General features: G+C 47.0%; 1 protein-coding gene across 2 annotated transcripts in view; it reads left to right on the top strand.

The window, feature by feature from the left end:
* Window positions 1-20,347, top strand: part of GFRA2 (GDNF family receptor alpha 2) — a 196,435-nt gene that overhangs the window by 153,268 nt on the left and 22,820 nt on the right. The window contains exon 8 of one of the 2 annotated variants that reach the window (XM_070794856.1): window positions 5,566-5,587. The exons of the other annotated variant lie outside the window; for it this stretch is intronic. Coding sequence (XP_070650957.1) covers window positions 5,566-5,571 — 6 coding nt within the window. The 3' untranslated portion in view covers window positions 5,572-5,587. Of the gene's footprint in view, window positions 1-5,565; window positions 5,588-20,347 lie in introns of those variants that run through there. 2 annotated transcript variants of the gene reach the window in all.

Here is a 20,347-nt window from a genome sequence, read left to right as displayed (position 1 = left end):
TTCTTAGTGCTGTCATAGCCAAGTACTAAAACCTGATTGGCTTAACCCAACAGAAATTAGCCTCACAGTTTTGGAGGCTGGGGGTCTGAGAACGAGGTTTTGGTAGGGCCATGCTCCCTCTTAGAGGCCTTCCCTCTAAAGGCCCTGAGGAGGGACCCCTTCCAAGCTTCCATTCTCTCCCAGCTGCAGGTCATTTCTCAGCCTGTGGCAATATAACTCTGACCTTCCAGGGCATTTTCCCTGTGTGAGTGGCTTTGTCCAATTTTTTGCCTTTTTAAAGGACACCAGTAATATTGGATTACTCCAGTATGACTTCATCTTAATTCTATATGGAAAGACTTTATTCCACAATAAGATCACATTCTGAGATACTGGGAGTTTAGAACTTTAGCATGTGGATTTTGAGGGGATACTATTCAACTTTTAACAGGGTGAGAGGGGGTGAACTATGGAACAGTTTGATTGTAGGACCCAGGGGAGCTTTGGGTGTTTTTTAATGGGTGTGAAATAACTCCAGAGGGGACCAGTAAGAACTACTCTGTAAATCCATTATTTGCTCTAGATAAAGCCGCAAATGGCTGTTTCCTCTTTTTTGAACTTTAACAGTACTTAGAGGGCACATCACAGTTTAGCCCTTAATTATGTCCTCATTGTATTCTTTGGTTCATGTAAAGAAACTGTTATTGAGCACCTTCTATGTATATGAGGCGTGTGATACCTCAATTAACTATTAATTGATATCTCAATTAACATACAATATCTCAATTATCTATGGCTCTGGGAAATAGAGCCATAGAGCCATTCATTTCATTTTACGGGTAAAGAAACAGATGCTCCAAATTCAGTGAACTGCGCTCTCATGACGTGCATTTTTCTGTTGTGTATTTTATCACAATACAAAGTTAAAATTCCTAAAGGCAAGAAACACCCTCCCACCACCCCACCAAAAAAGACATAGATGCTTGGAGGATGTTCCTTAACTTACTCAAGGCCATACAACTAACTAGTGGGCGACAAAACTGGAATTTGAACCCCTGCTTATTTGGCTCTGTGATAACACAGAACTTTCACATTCCTCTGTAAGCTCCTCAGATGAATAGACTTCTCTTATATCTTTGTTTTCAGTTTCTTTTTAAAATCTATTTATTTATTTTAGTTGCATGATAATTACTTTACCACATTGTGATGGGTTTTGCCGTACGTCCGTATGAGTTGGCCGTAGGCTGCTGTTGCTGCTGCTTAGTCGCTTCAGTCGTGTTCGACTCTGCGACCCCATAGACGGCAGGCAGACTTCTCTTATGTTCTTTTCACTCCCCAGATGGATTGGGATTCATTGCAGACATCCCCTTACAGTTCTTTGTGGTGAAATGCCAAGGTTTTGCTAGATGATCCCTAGGCCCTCTTTTATTTTTAACAGGTCATGATGAATGATCCTCTTTTTGACTGATGCATTGGCTGACTTTGAGTCAGGACTTCTGAGATTATTCACAGAGTTGGTATGTGATATGGGAATAGTACAGAAGTGGGAATTGGTCAGTGCTGGGCAGCCTGCCTTGTGGGTAACTGTGGGCAGCCCTGGTCCTCTGTTCTGAGATTGGAAGCTCTGTGTCTTCCTTTCTCCAGGGGGCATCATGTCCGGGCAAATTGATTTCCATTCACTCAACTCACAGAACTCATACTGATAAGCCAGAGTGCTGATTTATTAATATACAATGAGACACACTTGCATAGAGGACTGAATGGTTGTGGCAGCTGGACAGCACATGTGCTTCTCGCTCCTTGGTAAGCAATTCAAGCCTGAAAGTGAGTAAGCAAGGGAAGAGACCAACACGATAGAGGCCCTGGTGAGAGTTTACCATCAGGCTGTGGTAACCTGACCCCATCCTTTTCTCTAAGCTCTGCCTACCAAGCAACCCGTGTATTCAGGTCAGTGGGTCAGGATGCATTTGTTGAGGGTGCTCAAACTCTTGCTTTCACTCTCGACCCAGAGGGGATGCTCCCCAGTGGTATTCATTACAATCTGGCTTTCCATGTAGCAGATTTCATGCCGTGGAGAACATGGCGTGGAGGTCACCTTAGGCTGTCTGCCTCAGATGACAGATATTTATTAAGCCCTGATCATGAGCTGGGGGTGGGCTATGTGTTGCTGGGGGGCCAGAGGGACTGAGTCCTCTAGCAGTATATAAATAGAGGCTCATACAATATGGTGAGTGACAAGGGAGCATAGGCACTGGATTTGATTGGAGCACATGGAGGGGCTGGGTCTTCAGGAAGCCCTGCCAGAAGAGGTGGAGGAATAGACCGGGAGTTTGGGATTGACATGTACTCACTGCTGTATTTAAAATAGATAACCAACAAGGACCTACTGTATAGCACAGGGAACTCTGTTCAATACTCTGTAACAACTTAAATGGGAAAAGAATCTGAAAAAGAATATATATATATAATACATATAATAAATATTATATATATATATAAAATATTCACTTTGCTGTACACCTGAAATGAAGCAACATTGTTCATAAACTGTGCGTGCATGTGCTCAGTACTCAGTCGTGTCTGACCCCTTTGTGACCCCATGGACTGTAGCCTGCCTGGCTCCTCTGTCCATGGGATTCTTAAGGCAAGAATACTGGAGTGGGTTGCCATTTCCTCCTCCAGGGGATCTTCCTTACCCAGGGATTGAACCCACGTCTCTCGTGTCTCCTGCATTGGCAGGCTGATTCTTTGCCACGAGGCCACCCTCAGTTCAGTTCAGTTCAGTTGCTCAGTCATGTCCTACTCTTTGCGACCCCATGAATCGCAGCACTCCAGGCCTCCCTGTCCATCACCAACTCCCAGAGTTCACTCAGACTCACGTCCATCGAGTCAGTGATGCCATCCAGCCATCTCATCCTCTGTCGTCCCCTTCTCCTCCTGCCCCTAATCCCTCCCAGCATCAGAGTCTTTTCCAATGAGTCAACTCTTCGCATGAGGTGGCCAAAGTACTGGAGTTTCAGCTTTAGCATCATTCCTTCCAAAGAAATCCCAGGGCTGATCTCCTTCAGAATGGACTGGTTGGATCTCCTTGCAGTCCAAGGGACTATCAAGAGTCTTCTCCAACATCACAGTTCAAAAGCATCAATTATTCGGTGCTCAGCCCCAGTATAAAATGAAAATTAAAAAAAAATACAGTAATGCATGCCCCCCCCAAAAGATGTGGTGTTGGAGTTGGATCTCCAAGAGTGAGTAAGAGTTAGCCAGGACCAAATCAAAGATACAAAACAAAGGAATGAAAAACTACCTGGCATGGGGAGTTGTATAACAGAATCATGGGTCAGGTCAAGGTATGTGTGAAAAGTGAGAGTGAAAGTTGTTCAGTCCTGTCTGACTCTTTGTGATCCTGTGGACTGTAGCCCACCAGGCTCCTCTGTCTATGGGATTCTCCAGGCAAGAATACTGGAGTGGGTGCCATTCCCTTTTCCAGGGGATCGTCCCAACCAGGGATCAAACCCAGGTCTTCTGCATTGCAGGCAGATTCTAAGTCTGAGCCCCCAGGGAAGCATATGTGTGTGTAAAAGTGGATTGGAATTAGAGTTCAAAATGCTGGGAGATGAGATGAAGTAGCTGACAAATCGTGAAGCCCTGTTTGCACTAACTAAGGGGTGAAGACTTCATCAGCCCTGCAGATGACAGAATCACTGCCATGTATCTCGCAGAGGAGGGCCCTGGTCAGAGTGGGGTTCTTTGGGGAGCTGGCTGTGTGGAGGTGTTGGCTGGAACTCCTGGAGTTTCCCTGCTCTCCTCTGCACATGTTCCAGAGGAGTCACTCCAGAGGGGAGAAGGGACTGCTTCTTGGCCTTGAGGACACAGCTCTGCCTGCCTCCCAGTAACTGCAGGCAGTACCAGAGGGAGGCATTTGCAAACCCAGCCGTGGAGTTTTCATGTTCACCTAAAAAATTTTCTTTGGCCATGTTCTGTGGTTTATGGGATCTTAGTTCCCTCACCAGGGATTGAACCCAGGCCCTCACCAGTGAAAGTGCAGTATCCTAACTGCTGGACTGTTGGGGGCCAGAGTGAGGTACTCCGCCTGTGACAAAGGTCATGAGGAAGGAGGCTCGACATACGCAAAGGCGGGATCGAGCCTCAGGAGTCCCCCTGGAAATCCTCGAGCGTCTACCCCCATAACCAGAGCCTGCCTACTTTACTACTTTGTGCTCTTACCTACACCTCTGACTTTACGGGGGGCTGTCCCCCACCACCTCTTTCGGAGAAGGAGTTAACCTAGAGCTCCAGTTTATAATAATTCCTGGGCGTGATAAGAGTGTTTTAACCTACAAACTCCTCTGAAGGTTCTCTAGCCTGCCTGACAGGCTCGTCCGGCCACATGTGATTGCTCACAGCCTCCCAACCGTGAGAGGCACAAGATGCTTTAAACCCTCTAAAAACGGGTTCTTTAGAGAAGTTAGAAAACTATTAGTATAAGTATAACGGGCTGATTAGAAATTGTATTGGTGAAGGGTTTTTCATTTGTTGAGCCAATGTTTGTTGCTAAGTCTCCACATCCCCTGCCCTTACACACATTAATGAATATATAGAAGAAATAAGTATTAACCTTTGATATTAATCACGTTAGACCTTAGGCTAAGTAAATTCTTTCCTTAACTAAAACCCACTACACCCTCACCCTGTAGGAATGTAACTTTACTTGGGTGGCGTCTGTTTTGAGAAAAATCAGCCCTGGAGAAATAAGTGTCCTGATTGACTGACCGCTGTCACAAGGAGAGGGTCGTAAATTGTCAGCAGGCCCCCCTGGCCAGAAGATGATGTAACACCCCTAAGACCTCTGTATACATTTGTATGAAGCACCTGACTTTGATAAAAGTCAGGACTGCTGACCCCGCATGACTTTTGCATAACATCTCAGTGTATAAAAGTAGACCATGGAAAATAAAGAATTGGGATCAGTTTCTCGAAATACTGGTCTCCCCATGTCGCTCTCTCTCTCACTCTGGCTGAGTCTCCATCTGGAGCGCGGAACCCACCATGCTTACTAATTATGCCTGGGCTTCTAAGGTCCGACCGGGGAGGCCTCAGTGTCTCCTCTCCTTCGGGAGAACGGAAGGACGCCTGCGGCCTACGTAAGTGGTGCAAACTTCTTGTCTTGAAGTTTTATTGGTCTCCCGCGTAAACCAAGCTACTCAGCCTCTTTTCTCCACTGAATTTTCCTACTGAGCTATCCTTATTCTATTACTCTTTATATCTTTAATTAATATCTAATTGAAGCTATTGTATCCTGATCCTCGCCTATGCCGTCTCTCCTTCGAATACCCTGGATCAGCCGGGGCTGGTCCCCGGCACTGGACCACCAGGTAATTCTCTCAAATTCACTTTCTTTTGGAGTATTAGAGTTCTCTGCTCTTGAGCACACTGTAGGCTGTTGACAGCTGCTACAGGTCAGATAAACAATGTGTGTGTTTGTGTTCCTGAGTGCACACACGTGACCGATCACAACTATGAGCTTAGCATTAACCAATCAATACCTGAGTTATTCTCTCCTCTCTGTTCCCTTATCATCTATTCCAGCCCTGAGGACATTGTATTCATAGCCTTCTTCTGTCTCCTCTACTTGACAGTGGGCAGAGACTGTCTTCATCATTTCACAGGTAAGTCCTGATTCTAGTAGCTTGTGGAACAACTGAGTAAATGGAAGAGCAGGTGTGTGTGCTTCCGTGCCTGGGCCTGGCCTGGAGCCGGCAGGCAGAGTGAAGGCAGCAGAGTGTGCCCCCGAGGCTACACCAGGCAGGATGCCAAGCGCATTCACTGATCTTAAGTGGGGGGTAAGGCCTTGGACTAGTGTATTAACTGTTTGAGAAGGATGCTGTGCTTTGAAAACTTGTGGCTTCTACAGGAAAGTGATGTGTCAAGAGGGCCCCAAGGTGGACCCTTAGTTGTCACCATTGGCTGAGCCTCGGAGCGTGGTTACTGGGCTCCCTGACTGCTGGACATTACAGATGTTGGAGATAGGATGGTAGGATGGGCTTCTCTGGTCCATGTTTTCCCATGGGAGCCTGTCCTTTCAAGGACAGAGCATGTGCTCATGTGACAGGCACTGGCAGGTCAATCCAGAAAGACTGCTGAAGCAGAAACAGCCTCAGGGACTTAGAGAGCAAGCTTATGATTGTTGGGGGGAAGGATAGGAGGAAGGGATAGTTGGGAAGTTTGGGATGGACATGTACACACTGCTATTTTTAAAATGGGTAACCAACAAGGACCTACTGCGTAGCATAGATAACTCTGCTCAATGTCATGTGGCAGTCTGGGTGGGAGAGGAGTTTGGGGAAGAATGGTTACATGTATATGTATGGCTGAGTCCCTTTTCAGTCCACCTGAAACTATCACAACATTGTTAATCAGTTATGTTGCTGCTGCTGCGGCTAAGTCGCTTCAGTTGTGTCCGACTCTGTGCGACCCCATAGATGGCAGCCCACGAGGTTCCCCTGTCCCTGGGATTCTCCAGGCAAGAACACTGGAGTGGGTTGCCATTTCCTTCTCCAATGCATGAAAGTAAAAAGTGAAAGTGAAGTCGCTCAGTCATGTCCGACTCTTAGCGACCCTATGGACTGTAGCCCACCAGGCTCCTCCATTCGTGGGATTTTCCAGGCAAGAGTACTTCAATACAAAATAAAAAGTTTTTTAAAAAAGTACCCTAAAAAAACCCCCAAAAGATTGCTGAAACAGTGTAGAAAAGAAAGAAAGAAAAAAATAAAGGAAAATAAAATGATATGTATGCATCTTAGGCATTTTAATTTGAAGTATATAAATGTGCATTTGTTTGCCAGTCCTTCGATGAAGGGTCAAAGGCCAGTCTTTGAATATGGGTCTGCTAACTGGAGTTCCCCTTCATCTTTCTTGCATTAACCACATCTATGATATATCAACTAAGAAGTCTAATTTGGGTTTTTTTTAAAAAAATGGAACAAAAACTCCAAGCCCCATGCAAAACAACATGAGTGCAGAATTTTAGATTTTTGTGATTATTCTTGCTACCACTTCCCAGTCTGTTCCCCAACCCCAGTCCCTGTTAGGGGTTTCACTGTATCTTATTTAATAATACTTGCAATGCTATGTCTCATCAAGTCCCCCTAAAAGTGTTCAATGTTCTACTTAGAATCACCAATGTCCTTTTTATACTTACAGTTTATTACTTGGCATAATCTTTAATTTAGTTGCATTGTCAATAGTAGTAAGTACAATTGGCAGTAGGTTCGAAATCAAGAGATGCTGGGAGAGGGGGCCCAAGTATCCCCAGGAGCAGCCCAGTGTTCATTCACTGGTGCTCAGTAGGCTGTGGGTCCCCATTGGCAGAGGGGCCCTGTGGCAAAGTCTTTCCACTCCCAGATCCACAAGCCCTCCCATGTGGCACTCCCCTTCCATCTCTCCCTTTCTTTCTTTGGCTACCTGAACAATCAGGATCCCACATTGAAGATGGAGGCCCTGTGTCAGCCTGAGTCCCTAAATGACTGGGCAGTGCAGAGTTCCCATCCAACCTGCCAACTGGACTTGAAGAGAAAAAGAGTGAAGGCCCTAAGATGCTTGGGTCTGTCTGTTATAGCAGCTAGCACTGTCTCAACTCAAACACCGGGGTGCTGTTTGAACTTGTTGAAAAGAGGCCACCTGCAAACACTTTTTTAATGTTCTCCAGGGCTCGCGTGTTTTGGGTGTAGTAGTGTCTGTTGCTGATGTGGCTGTCATCAGACACCATATCCCTAGTCTATGGAAGCTCAAATGGCCAGTTCAACTATCTTTGCCACAACAGGGCGCAGTGAAAAATGATGCTGGGGGAATGGGCTGCTGCTGCTGCTGCTGCTAAGTCGCTTCAGTCGTGTCTGAGCCCAGCTCAAATTCCAGCCTTGCTATTTTCCAGCTATATTACCTTAAACAAATTAATTCCTCTGCTTCATGGTTCCTTGTGTGTGTGTGTTAGTCACTCAGTTGTGTCCGACTCTTTGTGAACCCATGGACTGTAGCCTGCCAGGATCCTCTGTCCATGGGACTTCCCACGGAAGGATACCGGAGTGGGTTGCCAGTTCTTTCTCCAGGGATCTTCCTGACCCAGGGATCGAACCCAGGTTTCCTACAAATTAATTTCTCTGCTTTGTGGTTCCTTAGATAAGGCCTAATAATAAATTCCTGAAGAGGCATAATAATACATACCTTGGAGAGTTGTTGCGAGGATTAAATGAAAGTGACCAAGTCTGGTATGTAGTGGGGGATCCAGGAAGGGCATTTTGTAAATCATTCACTCATTTGATAAAGTTTTAATGGAAACCTATGCTGTGCCCCAAACTCTTTGAGAAACGGAAGATGCAGGAGATGTCTCTACACTTAGGGCATGGCCTCTAACAGGGAAATGTGGCTGACAAACCGGAAGTGGCCCTGGGACGTGTGCTGGGGCAGCGGGCTGTACTCAGAGCAGCTGTGAGAAATCTGCCCTGTGGCCAGAGGGAGGCTTCCTGTGGAGGGTGCTAAGGAGGACTAGCGGGAGGGCCCCCAAAGGAGAGGAAGCCAGGTGACGACTCAGCATGGGGCTCCTCTGGACTTCTGGTTCCTTTTGCTGCCTGTTGCTGGGGACACTAGAGTGATGAAGACACTGGAAGAGAGTGCGGGTACCGGATGGCCACACTGAAAGCTGTGCACTTGAAAGGGTCCCGTATGACCAGCCAGGAGCAGGTCATGGCAGCAGGTGCCATGACAGTATCTGCCACCCAGCCGGGGCCAGGGAGAACGCTTGCCATGAGGGGATGGGGTGGGGGGGAGCTTCATTCTGGAGCCTGCGCAGGGATTTAACTGTATTCACCAGGCAGCCGGCTCTTTCATTGCCAAGATATATGGAGCACGGCCCCAGGTCTCTGGCCTTGGTGGTATATGTGTGCTGTCATTTCAGTCGTGTCTGACTCTTCGTGACCCTGTGGACTGTAGCCTGCCAGGCTCTACTATCCATGGGATTCTCCAGGTGAGAATACTGGAGTGGGTTGTCATGCCCTCCTCCAGAGGATCTTCTGAACCCAGGGATTGAACTTGTGTCTCTTACATCTTCTGCATTGGCAGGCGGGTTCCTTACCACTAGAGCCACCTGGGAAGCCCTGGCCTTGGTGGAGGCATTAAGAAAGATGCTGGTGACACAAAGGGATGCTCATGTATCAGCAGGTCTCCAGTTTGGCTGCCACTTCCAATGGAATCCTTTACGAGACAGCCTCCACCTCAGGGACACCCAAGCAGCTGGCATTTTCAGCCAGGAGGCCAGAACAGCTTCTCCGTGGACCTACTGTGAGCAGTGTTATCCCTGTATGAGAGCCACTGCAATCCTCTGCCAAGAGGCTCCTTGTTGGTGACAGGCCAGCAGTGCCCCTCTCCTTCAGACTCTCCACACATCCCCTTTGTGTTCAGTGTTTTCCAGGTTAATTACTCCTATTATTATCCTCACTGTAGTCTATAATTAGGCACACCGTGCAATTATATCATCCATTCTGCATTACTGATGTACGACCTGCCAGCCACAGATGATGATTAATTATTACCCCATTGGATTGTGATGCACACACACACGTTGCACTTATGGTCTGGATGCCAGTGTGGCTAGCTAATGTCTCGGGCTCCCTCTGGGGTCTGGGCCAGCTGCATTGTTGGAGGGCCAACCTGTGCATGTGAGTGGGCCGGCCTGCTGGGGGCAGGTCTCCTTGGATGACATCAGAAGTGGGAACATCTTCAGCCAAACGGGGAAGGGGAATATGGCCCCCAGCCTTCCCATCCTGACCTTTTGCCCCTGGGCAGACCTTGCTTCCCTCAGAAATCTGGCCACACTCTCCCCCAACTCTGAAGGCCCTCAGCACCCGTGCTTCAACTGGCTTAGGAACATAAAGGATGCCGTCACCTTCTTTTGAGGTATCTGCTCTGTGGTCAGCTGTTGCATGCTGTCTCATTTGATTGCCAACAATCCTACAAGGAAGATCTTATGATTCCCATTTTATAGATGAGGAAGCTGAGGCTCAGAGACATGTACTAACCTGCTAAGGTACTATAGAGATGAGATTTGCACCCTAGTTTGCTTTACTTTGAAGTTTACACCTTCTCATGGGCTTCTCAGGTGGCATTAGTGGTAAAGGACTCGCCCGCCAATGCAGGAGATGTAAGAGATGCAGATTCTACCCCTGGATTGGGAAGATCTCCTGGAGGAGAAAATGGCAACCCACTCCAGTATTCTTGCCTGAAAAATCCCATGGACAGAGGAGCCTGGCGGGCTACAGTCCATGGAGTCACAAAGAATCAAACATGACTGAGCAACTTAGTATGCACACACACACATTACACCTTCTCAGCATAAAGAAAGGAACCTCGTTTTATCAGTAATACAGTGAGGTGGGTGTTTGAACAAAACCAGAGGCTGAAGGAAAGAGTTAAGGGAGGATTGTGTGCATTAGGTGCCTGGGAGTGGGGAGACGAAGGCACACAGGCAGCAGGGCCTCTGGGACCCCTGGAGCCACAGAGTGTGTGAGTGGCTGCAGCTCTTAGGGAAGGTGGGTTGGCTGTCTCCTGGCATGTGTGTGGCTGTTCCCACCCTGCACAGCCGGGCGGCTGAGCGGGTGGCGCCAGATGGAGTGAGGTAGACCCAGGAGCTGGCTCACCACTGTGTCTCCTAGATGTCATGGGGCTTCTGTAGAGGAGATGGTGATAGGCTCTGGCCCCACCACTCAGACTGTGTGTGTCCTCCAATACACATGGTGTCTCGGAGTGGATGGGGTGGGGGTGACCTGTTACTGGGGACTTCTGGCTTTTGAAAGGTCCACGGGGAAGGCAGAACCCATTGCATACATCTCCCCATATCTTGCTCTGCGTGTCCCCTTTGCCTCTTCCACACAAATCTGGGTGAAATCAAGGTAAAATGGTAATAACATCTTCCCTGGTGACTCAGACAATAAAGAATCTGCTTGCAATGCAGGAGACCTGGGTTTGATTCCTGGGTGGGGAAGATTCCCTGGAGGAAGAAATGGCATTCTTGCCTAGAAAATTCCATGGACAGAGCAGCTTGGCCTTCAATAGTCTATGGGGTTGCACAGAGTTGGACACGACTGAAGTGACTTAGCAGCAGCAGCAGCTTGATGCTTTGACATCTTGGGCGCCCCCTGGCTGCGGGGAGACCGCCCCTCCCAGGGCTGGCTGATTCCTAGAGATAATAGAACAACGTGCCTCTGAATGCACTTTCATGTACAAACCAACCAAGCCCAAGTTCATACCACAAACACCTCTTTTATCTAGCTTTCACCCACTGAGCCAATATTCCCCTGTCCTCAGCCCAGGGCCAGGTACCAGACAACAAGAGACCACACTATAGCTCAGCACATGCTGACATTATACAAGCTAGCCAGTCATCAGCAGTCACTCCTGGCCTCCTCCATGAAATACACAGTTGGGACTGTGTCCTAGGCTTTCCCCTCCTGAATAACCCTGGTGCTTCCCTGAGTGGTCCTGCATGCTTGCCATGCCTCTCATTTCTGGGGAAACTGTGAGTAACAGTGAAATCTTTCCACGGTATTAGGCTCTCTGCATCATCACTCAGTCTTCTCAAGAAGTTAAAATCCCACAGGTAGACTTCCCTGGTGGTCCAGTGGTTAAGAATCTGCCTATCAATGCAGAGGACATGGGTCCATACCTGGTCCGGGAAAATTTCATATGCCTCGGAGCAACTAAGCCCGTGCACCACAACTACTTAGCCCCAGCACCTAAAGCCTGTGCTCTGCAACAAGAGGCCACCGCAGTGAGTAGCCTGTGTACCGCAAGTAAAGAGCAGCACCTGCTTGCTGCAACTTGAGAAAGCCTGCTTGCAGCAATGAAGACCCAGCTCAGCCAAAAATAAAAATAAAAATAAATAAAAAAAATTAAAAATCCTACAGGTACATTTTAATACAGCTACCCCCGGGGCAGGTCCTGCTTTGTGAGCCCCAAAGGAGCCCTGCCTGGAGTCTTAGTGGTGCTGGTCACACTTTGGGGATGACTGATGGGGATTGTCCCTTTGGCTGATGTCACAACTTCTAAGTAGGGAATGGGATGACAGTTCTTAGCCCTTTCGAGTCTCTTTGAAGAGTCCTATTTACACACCCGGTTCTGTGTATATTTTTCAAGAGGTTTGGGGCCACCAGATTAGGACCTCCCAGGGTTGGAATGGAGGTTCCTGGGAGCTGCTTTGGGTGGGGAGACAAGAAAGGAGGAGAAGCCAGAGTGAGTGAAAGTGCAGGAGGACAGAGTGTTTCTCAAGCATGAACCTGGGAAGCAGAGCCCTCTCTGATGCCTCAGTTTGCTCATCTGTTAAATAGGGCTCAGAGCATTGGCTTCCTTTCTATCATGAGATTTGAGCAAGGAGGGCTCTGAACATGGATGTGGGGGCTCTTTAGAAAAGCCTGAAATGTAGTCCTGCTCATGACCAGATATCTTGTGATAGGATGCCTGGGGAAAGCCAGGGACAGCCTCCCCCATGGCTCAGTTGTAAAAAGTCTGCCTGCTGTGCAAGAGACGTAGGTTCGATCCCCTGGGTAGGGAAGATCCCCTGGAGGAGGGCATGGCGACCCACTCCTGGGTCGCCATGGGAAATCCCATGGGCAGTGGAGCCTATCGGGCTACAGTCTATGGGGTCGCAGAGAGTTGGACACGACTGAGCACACACAGGGACAGCCTCAGGGATATGGGAGGAGGTGGGAATCTTCAGTCAGGCTGAGGGATGATCTGTCTTTGCAGGGTTCAGTGACTTGTTCTGGTTCTCCACAGACCTAGCCATTTGATTAAAGTCAAACTATTTTCCCATGGCATCATTTCCAAAGAGAGGATGAGGAAATTAAAAATTGCCATAATGATAATAACGATAAGCCCAATATAAATACACAAAAAGCATAAACCGTGGTGGATCGTGGAAGCTCCAGGCTCCTTCCAGGGCCCAGAGGGAAGGGCCATGGCTGCTGGCTGACCTTGGGGGATGGTGCTGATGTAGGTGCGGAAGCGGAGAGGAATTTCCTGTGGCTTCTGTGGGGGTCCTGGTCTCTGAGAGTCTGGAGGTTGGAATAGGTACAAGGCTGGCCTGATAGCCTGGCGGGGGACTTAAATCTTGGTTCCCCCTCTGATGAAAATAACTGGAGGGACCAGGCACTCAGCAGTTTATTCTTAACAGTTGGGGGGACATGAAATACTTCCTTCAGGATGGAAAAACCCAGACACTCTTTCCCCTCATTCATTCATTCCCTTCCCATCTCCTTCCCTCTCTCCCTTCCTTTCTTCCTTTCTCCCTCTCCCTCCCCACTTCCGTCTTCCCTGCCTCTTCCCTTCTCTCCCTGCCTCTCCCCTTCTCTCCACCTTCCTTTGAACTAATAACACAACCCAGCCTCAGGTTTTTGGTACACAGAAATGAATGAGGCCCCGAGTTTGCCCTTGAAGAGTTTTCTTGGGTGTCTTAGGTCTGCAGAGAATTATTAAAAAAACACTGTCCTGCAGAAAAAACACGAAGCTTCTTCTATCTGATTGGAAGGATCTCACTATCTTATGAAATCCCACGGCTGCTGCAAATTCCTGTCCCTCTTACAGGCTCTGGGGAAATCAGATCAGTGGACAGGTCAGTGCTTTGGAATTGTCCTGAAAGCTCATGTCTCCTGGCAGTGCAGACACCAAGAAGGGGCATTTATGTACCTGGCTTCCTGGAAGTGGCAGCCCCTGAGCTGAGTCCTCTGGAAGGTTCCTGATGGCCCTGGCTCTGCCACTCTGATGACCCTCCTGGTCCCCATGGAGAGCACCTCGTGCTTCCCCAAGTCCCCTGTCTCTAGCTGCGCCCCTTTCCTGTGCTCTGCAATGAGTGGCTATCTAATAGCCTCCTGGATAACACTGCACATGATGAATGCTTATCAGTGTACCAGGCACTGCGCTCTGATGACCAGAGTCATTGCATTTAATCTTCATCATCCTATAAGGCGATCTCTCCAACAGTGAGGGAGCACAGCTTGGAGCAACCCACCCAAAATGACCCCACAGCTCTGGCTGCCCAATAGCCCCAGATAACCCAGACACAACTGGTGGGAAATTCCACTTACGCTTTGCCTGGGAAATCCCATGGACGAGGAGCCTGGCAGGCTACAGTCCATGGGGTTGCAAAGAGTCGGGCATGACTGAGCTACTAAATAACAACAATATAGGCTGGAGTCATAGTTTTAGGGAGGAAGACCGCAGGGGTGAGGTGCCCTTCCCATCACCTCACATCAAAGGTACATGTTAGCAATGCAATGTGTCACTATTGACGCTGACCCTGGTCACCTGAGGCAGCAGTGTTTGCCAGGTTTGTTCACTGGACTCTTGCTTTTTTCTCCTCACTATCTGAATTCTACTTTTTGGAAGGGGGTCACTAAGAACAGCTCACATTCAAGGGGCAGGGCAGGAGGGAATTGAATTGCATCTCTTGGGGGTGAGATAATCTACACAATTATGTGGGGTTTTGTATGGGAGACTTGTCTTTTCTCATTCATTCATTCATTCCCTTATTAATTCATCATTTATATATGTCAGTATGGAGTCATGGGAGTTTATTTCATACTTTGCATTATAATCCAACACGATGTTGTTCATTTGGGTCTCATGTTGTTCTAGCTTTGGACTTTGGGAGCTCCTTCAGGTCGACTCCTTTGCCCGTTTAACAGGTTCTCATCTCTTTGTTTTTTGAGCAGTTTTTACTTCCTGTATCTACAAGATGCTATCGGCTCCTCTGTATGCTCCCTGACCCTGCCCAAGAATCAGCAATTTCTCCAGGAGTCCTGGAGTGCTTTGATTGGAGAATTGTTATCAGAAAGAAAGGTCTGGGTGCTCTGGGTGCTCACTGACACTGGGTCAAGGATCTTTGAAAAATGCAAAATGAGACACCTGCCTTTTTACTTGGAATAAAGTATGCACACTTTACCAAAGTTACCTGGGTCTTGGTCACCTCTTCAGTCTTGTTTTGAGCCACTGTGCTGCTGTGATGAGCCCATTTCTGCTCATCAGATGGACTTTTAGACTCACTGTAATCTTCTCTGGTCTTTGCCTGGTTGACTCCAGGTCCCAGAGAAATGCCCCTGGATTCTCGCCCTTACCTGCCTTGCTCGCCATGGTCTTCCAGCCTTAGTAAAGCCTCTGGTACCTGGCAGAACTGAACAGTGAGGTGGGGAGAGAGTGATGACCTCCAAGCCTTTGTACAGTCATCTGCATGAGGCAGTCTTTGATGGAAAGCCTGTCCATCCATAGAAAGCTTTATTTTTCTAGCTCAAAGGTGTATGAAACCCTTCTGATTTCTTATGACCCACGAAACTGTCATTCCCACTTTAGCTGCTTGGAGCTTCTTCTTCTTCTTTTTTTAATTCTATTGGAGTATACTTGATTTACAATGTTGTGTTACTTTCTGCTGTACAGCTAGGTGAATCAGTCACACACATATCTAGTCTTTTTTTTTTTTAATTCTTTTCCCATATAGATCATTATAGAGCATAGAGCAGAGTTTGGTCCTAGTTTTTATTTACTCTGTGATAGGTCCTAGCTTTTATGTCTTTTGTGATAGGTCCTAGTTTTTATTTATTTACTTTAGCCCTACCATGGGCCAAAGTAGGGGATCTTATTTCCCCAACCAGGGATTGAACCCACGCCCCCTGCAGTGGAAGCACTGAGCCTTAACCACTGGACCACCAGGGAAGGCCCACTCCTGGAGATTTTTTCAAATGTCTGCATGAAAGCACAGACATGTGGAGCTGTATATAGCTGGCAAACACTCCTTTCTTGCTCCCAGGTGAGCTCCTGGAAGCTGCCTACCATGACTTGTGCATCTCAGCTCTTCAGTTAAAGGCTCTCAGTAGGTAATTTATCAAGTGGATCTGGGATGGCCATTTGAGCTTCCCCCACCATCTTCAGCATAAGCCTCCCTAGAAAAGGATGAGCAGGTCACCAGGAGAGCCATTTGCAGTCCTCAGATAGGGCTTGGAAAGCTATGGCAAAGGTGATTTCCCACCTGCTTTCTCCTTTCCCTTCTTTGGTAGAGAAAGCTGGAAGGTGGAAAGGTCACTTCTAGTAAAGCTTTCAGGTATTTCAGAGGCTATAAAGGAGGGTCCCGTCATCCCCAGTCTTATATTAAAATCTCCTTGATGTCTGTGTCTTCTTTTTTTTTCCATCTCTGAAAATCAATAATATTGAAGAAGTGAGAGATCAAAGTTTTTCAAATGGTGGGCGAGAAGTGTCTGGGACTGGGAATGGAGGTGGAAGGAAAGTTCCCATTAAATTCACCCCTGGATGATGCTTCCAGAGGCACCAAGTTACCCGGGCTCCTCTCTCCATCCCCCCTTTCCTCCACACCTCCCTCTCTCTTCCATAAACAAAGTCACAGCCTCCAACAACATCTTGTAAAGCACATTATAAAATGCTTCTAATAAATCCCTAACAGCCTTGGCCATAACCAGCTGAAAGAAAGGTGATTATGACACGAAAGTGTCAGGTTAGAACAACAAATTGGGCTACACGAGCAGGGATTTATTCATCTTTGTAAGTGTGCTATAAAAGTCCATATAATTTCACAAATAAATATGAACATTGCTTAGTAAATGGCTCCTGGATTTAGAGCCCCAGGACTGCAGGCAGGAACACATTAGCACCAGTGGTGCAGTTTCAGATATGGGGCAAATCAACCCAGGGACTGCCAAGCAGATGGCCTCAGTGTACCCCGGTCCCTGCTCAAATGTGTGGGACATCTGAGGCTGGGGTAGCAGGAGAACTGGGCAGCTCCAGGGATCCAGGACTAGACGTGGAGGCCAAATGGGGCCTGGTGGGCCCGAGGATCCTCAAGACGGTCTGTGAGGCCTTGGATGAGCAGGAAGATCAAGGAGGAAGGCAGTTACTACTCAGGGTAGGTGAGTTGGGAGATGTTAGGGTCAGGGAGACTAGCAACCCTGGAAGCAGGGTGACCAGCCTCCAAGTTTGCTGGCACTGAGGGGTTTCCCAGGATGCTGGACTTTCAGTTTTAAAACTGGGACAGTTGGTCACCCTACCGCTCAGAGAGCAGCGATCCTGAGGGCTGCTTTATCACATACTGCCTCCTGCTGATGCCCAAGAAACTGGGGAGTAAGGAAAGAGGAGGCAGGGCTTCAGAGAGGATGGAGTTAGATTTATATCAGTGTTTTTCAACTCTGGCTGCACTTGAAGTGACTTTAAGAAGCATTAATTTTCAGGCACAGAAAAAGATGTTCAACATCACTAACCATCAAGAAATGCAAATCAAAACCATGTGAGATATCATCTCCCACCTGTAAAAATGGTTATTATTAAAAAGAACACAAATAACAAAAGTTGGTGAGGATGTGGAGAAAAGGGAACCCTCATACACTGTTCCCTGGAGAATGAAATGGTAACCCACTCTAGTATTCTTACCTGGAGAATCCCATGGACAGAGGATCCTGGCAGGCTACAGTCCACGGGGTAACACAGAGTCAGATACGGCTGAGTGACTGAGCACATACGCTGTCGGTAGGAATGTAAATTGGTGCAGCCACTGTGGAAAACAGTATGGAGGTTTCTCAAAAAATTAAAAATAGAACTACTTTATGACACAGCAGTTTCTCTGCTGGGAATATACTGGAAAACCCCAAAACGCTAATTCAAAAAGATACATGCATTCCAATGTTCATGGAAGCATTGTTTACAATTGCCAAGATGTGGAAGCAACCTAAGTGTCCATCAACAGATAAATGGATAAAGCAACTTCGGTATACATATATATATATATATATTTCTTCGGTATATATATATATATGTATAAGAAACTGATAAATATATATATACATATATACACACACACACACACAATAGGATGCCACTCACTATAAAAATGAAATATTGTGCTATTTGCAACAACATGGATGGATTTGGAGGATATTATGCTAAAGTGAAATAAGTCAGAGGAAGGCAAATATTGTATGATATCACTTATATGTGGAATCTAAAAATCTAAAACATACAACAAGCTAGTGAATATAACAAAAAAGAAACAGACTCACAGATATAGAGAACAAGTTAGCAGTTACCTATGGGGAGAGGGAAGTAGGGAGGGGCAGTATAAGGTTAAAGGATTAAGAGGTACAGACTATTAGGTATAAAATAAGCTACAAAAATATATTATGTAGTACAGGGAATATAGCCAATATTTTATAATAACTGTGAATGGAGTATAACTTTAAAAATTGTGAATCACTATATTGTACAACCATAACTTATATAATATTGTGCACCAACTATACTTTGATTTTTTAAAAAAAGGAGAAAAAAAACCTATTAATTTCTAGCCCCATCTCAGATCACAAAACTGGAATCTCTGTGGATAGGGTCCTGGCACTGGCACTATTTCAGGGCTCTCCAGGAGATTCAGAGGCAAGGAAGATGTCTTTTCCAGCCCATCCAAAGCCACGAGTTGACTGCACCTTCTCAGTGCCTTATGGGAGCTGTCCTTTGATCCATTTATTCTCTTTTCCCTTGCTGCCATCGCCAATCCCCAAATCCACTTAAATACCAAATCAGATGGGCTCAGACCAACCATATTTGGTAACTCAGTCATGAATCCACCGGGAACACCAACTCACACTTTCCCATCTGATTCTTTTCTCTTGTCAATGCAGCCCAGATAGGAAATGATGACCTGCATTTTCAAACCAAAGAGGTTACAAATAGGAAAGTTCAACCTAAAAAAGCATTCTCTTTTATAACTAAGGTAAAAATGTTGTCATGAACTTTGGTAGAACATGTATGTCCCGGCCTCGCTCCACACCCGGTGACTGGGGTAGTAAACTTGGAGCTTACTCGTCGTTTCACTCGGTTGACTGGCAGGGCACACAGGCTTTAAATTTAAACCCAATATGTCTTCCTGTACACTTGCAATTTTGCTTTTGGGCAGTCTGATTGCATGGTATGGAAATTTGGATTGTGAGTGCTAGTAAGAGGGTGGGTCACAGCTCCCAGAGGAGGGAGTTTGGTCCCCATGGAAACCGGACTTGGGTGCACAAAGATCTCAGCTCATGTCCTGCATCCACCCTGAAATATCCTCTCATCTGTTCTTTCAGGCTACCATTCTCTGAGCTCCAGCACTTACTGTCTGTGGCCCAAATTCTGTCCTGACCTTTGTAACAATGGTGTCTTAATCACTCAGTGCTCTGACCTCTTATAAAGCAATTAGTGTCCAGAGCCTATCTGATGCTGACTTGCATGGCCCTCTCTCTATGAGTGTGGTAAGTACACAGAGATGTAGAATCAGAGTTTGGGTCTTGGTCCCATTCCACTTCATGACTTTCCAGCTTGGACAAATTGCTTAACCCCTTTGATCCTTAGTATCCTTCTCTGTATAATGGGAAGAATGGAACTGTGAACACATATAGTGTGTGATGCCATGTATACAATGTCTAGCACATATTTGATATTCATTGTGCTTGTTACTTGTCTCTCCAACTTCCTTCTGTTCCCTCTTATCATTGTTAAGACAATCTACGTGAAGACCTCATGCAAGGTACCATACTCATACTCAGGACTATTCTAGTTGTTACTCTGATTTCTATTAGACCTTTACTCTCTCAGGTTTCATCTAGAGACTAGAACCATGTATCCTTCTGTGTTAGACCATGAAGCACATCTCCTGCTTTGCCTCAGACCTCACCACGGGAGTATCAGATATCAACTGTTATCCATTTTCTCCACCCTACTAAGGCCTCGTGGGGCCTTGTTCAAGTTTGCCCTTCCAGGAAGGAAGCCTGGGATTTTGTGATCTTGGAGCTGGGGAGGGAAGGAGTACTTTTAGATCCCTATGGAAGTCTATCCTGACCCTGGGGGACAACTCACTTCCAGCTGTCTGGGTTTGCTCGGGGCATCTGCCCTTGACTCTGCTGTCTAAGCCAAAGGGTTCTCCTCCCTTAGAACCCACTCTTCTGCTAGGAACCACGCCTATCCCTGTCTCCTCGGAACTGGCCCCTAACCCTGCAACTTCCCTGATGTCCCTTGCACTTACCATCTGTGATGCTTGCATCCTGGTCCCCTGGCTGGAAATCCTTTACTGGTCTTTCCATCTCTACCCTACCCTGCTCTGTGCTGGGAGGGTGACCTACCTGATCCCCTTCCCTTTGGCTTCAGGTTGGGTTTAGCCAATGGGATGAACCAACAGAAGATGTAAGAGTGGGAGGAGAGTGAGCTAGGAGTATGTGTTCCCTGTGGGGTTGCCTCCAGTTGTTGCAGGTTTTGTTAAGAGGACCTTCTCACACAGTGGTCCTCTCTGCTTTCTCAGTGTCTCCTT

Source organism: Bos indicus, chromosome 8 (assembly GCF_029378745.1).
Source record: "Bos indicus isolate NIAB-ARS_2022 breed Sahiwal x Tharparkar chromosome 8, NIAB-ARS_B.indTharparkar_mat_pri_1.0, whole genome shotgun sequence".
NCBI classification, from domain to species: Eukaryota; Metazoa; Chordata; class Mammalia; order Artiodactyla; family Bovidae; genus Bos; species Bos indicus.
This window is presented reverse-complemented; position numbering and strand designations above follow the sequence as displayed.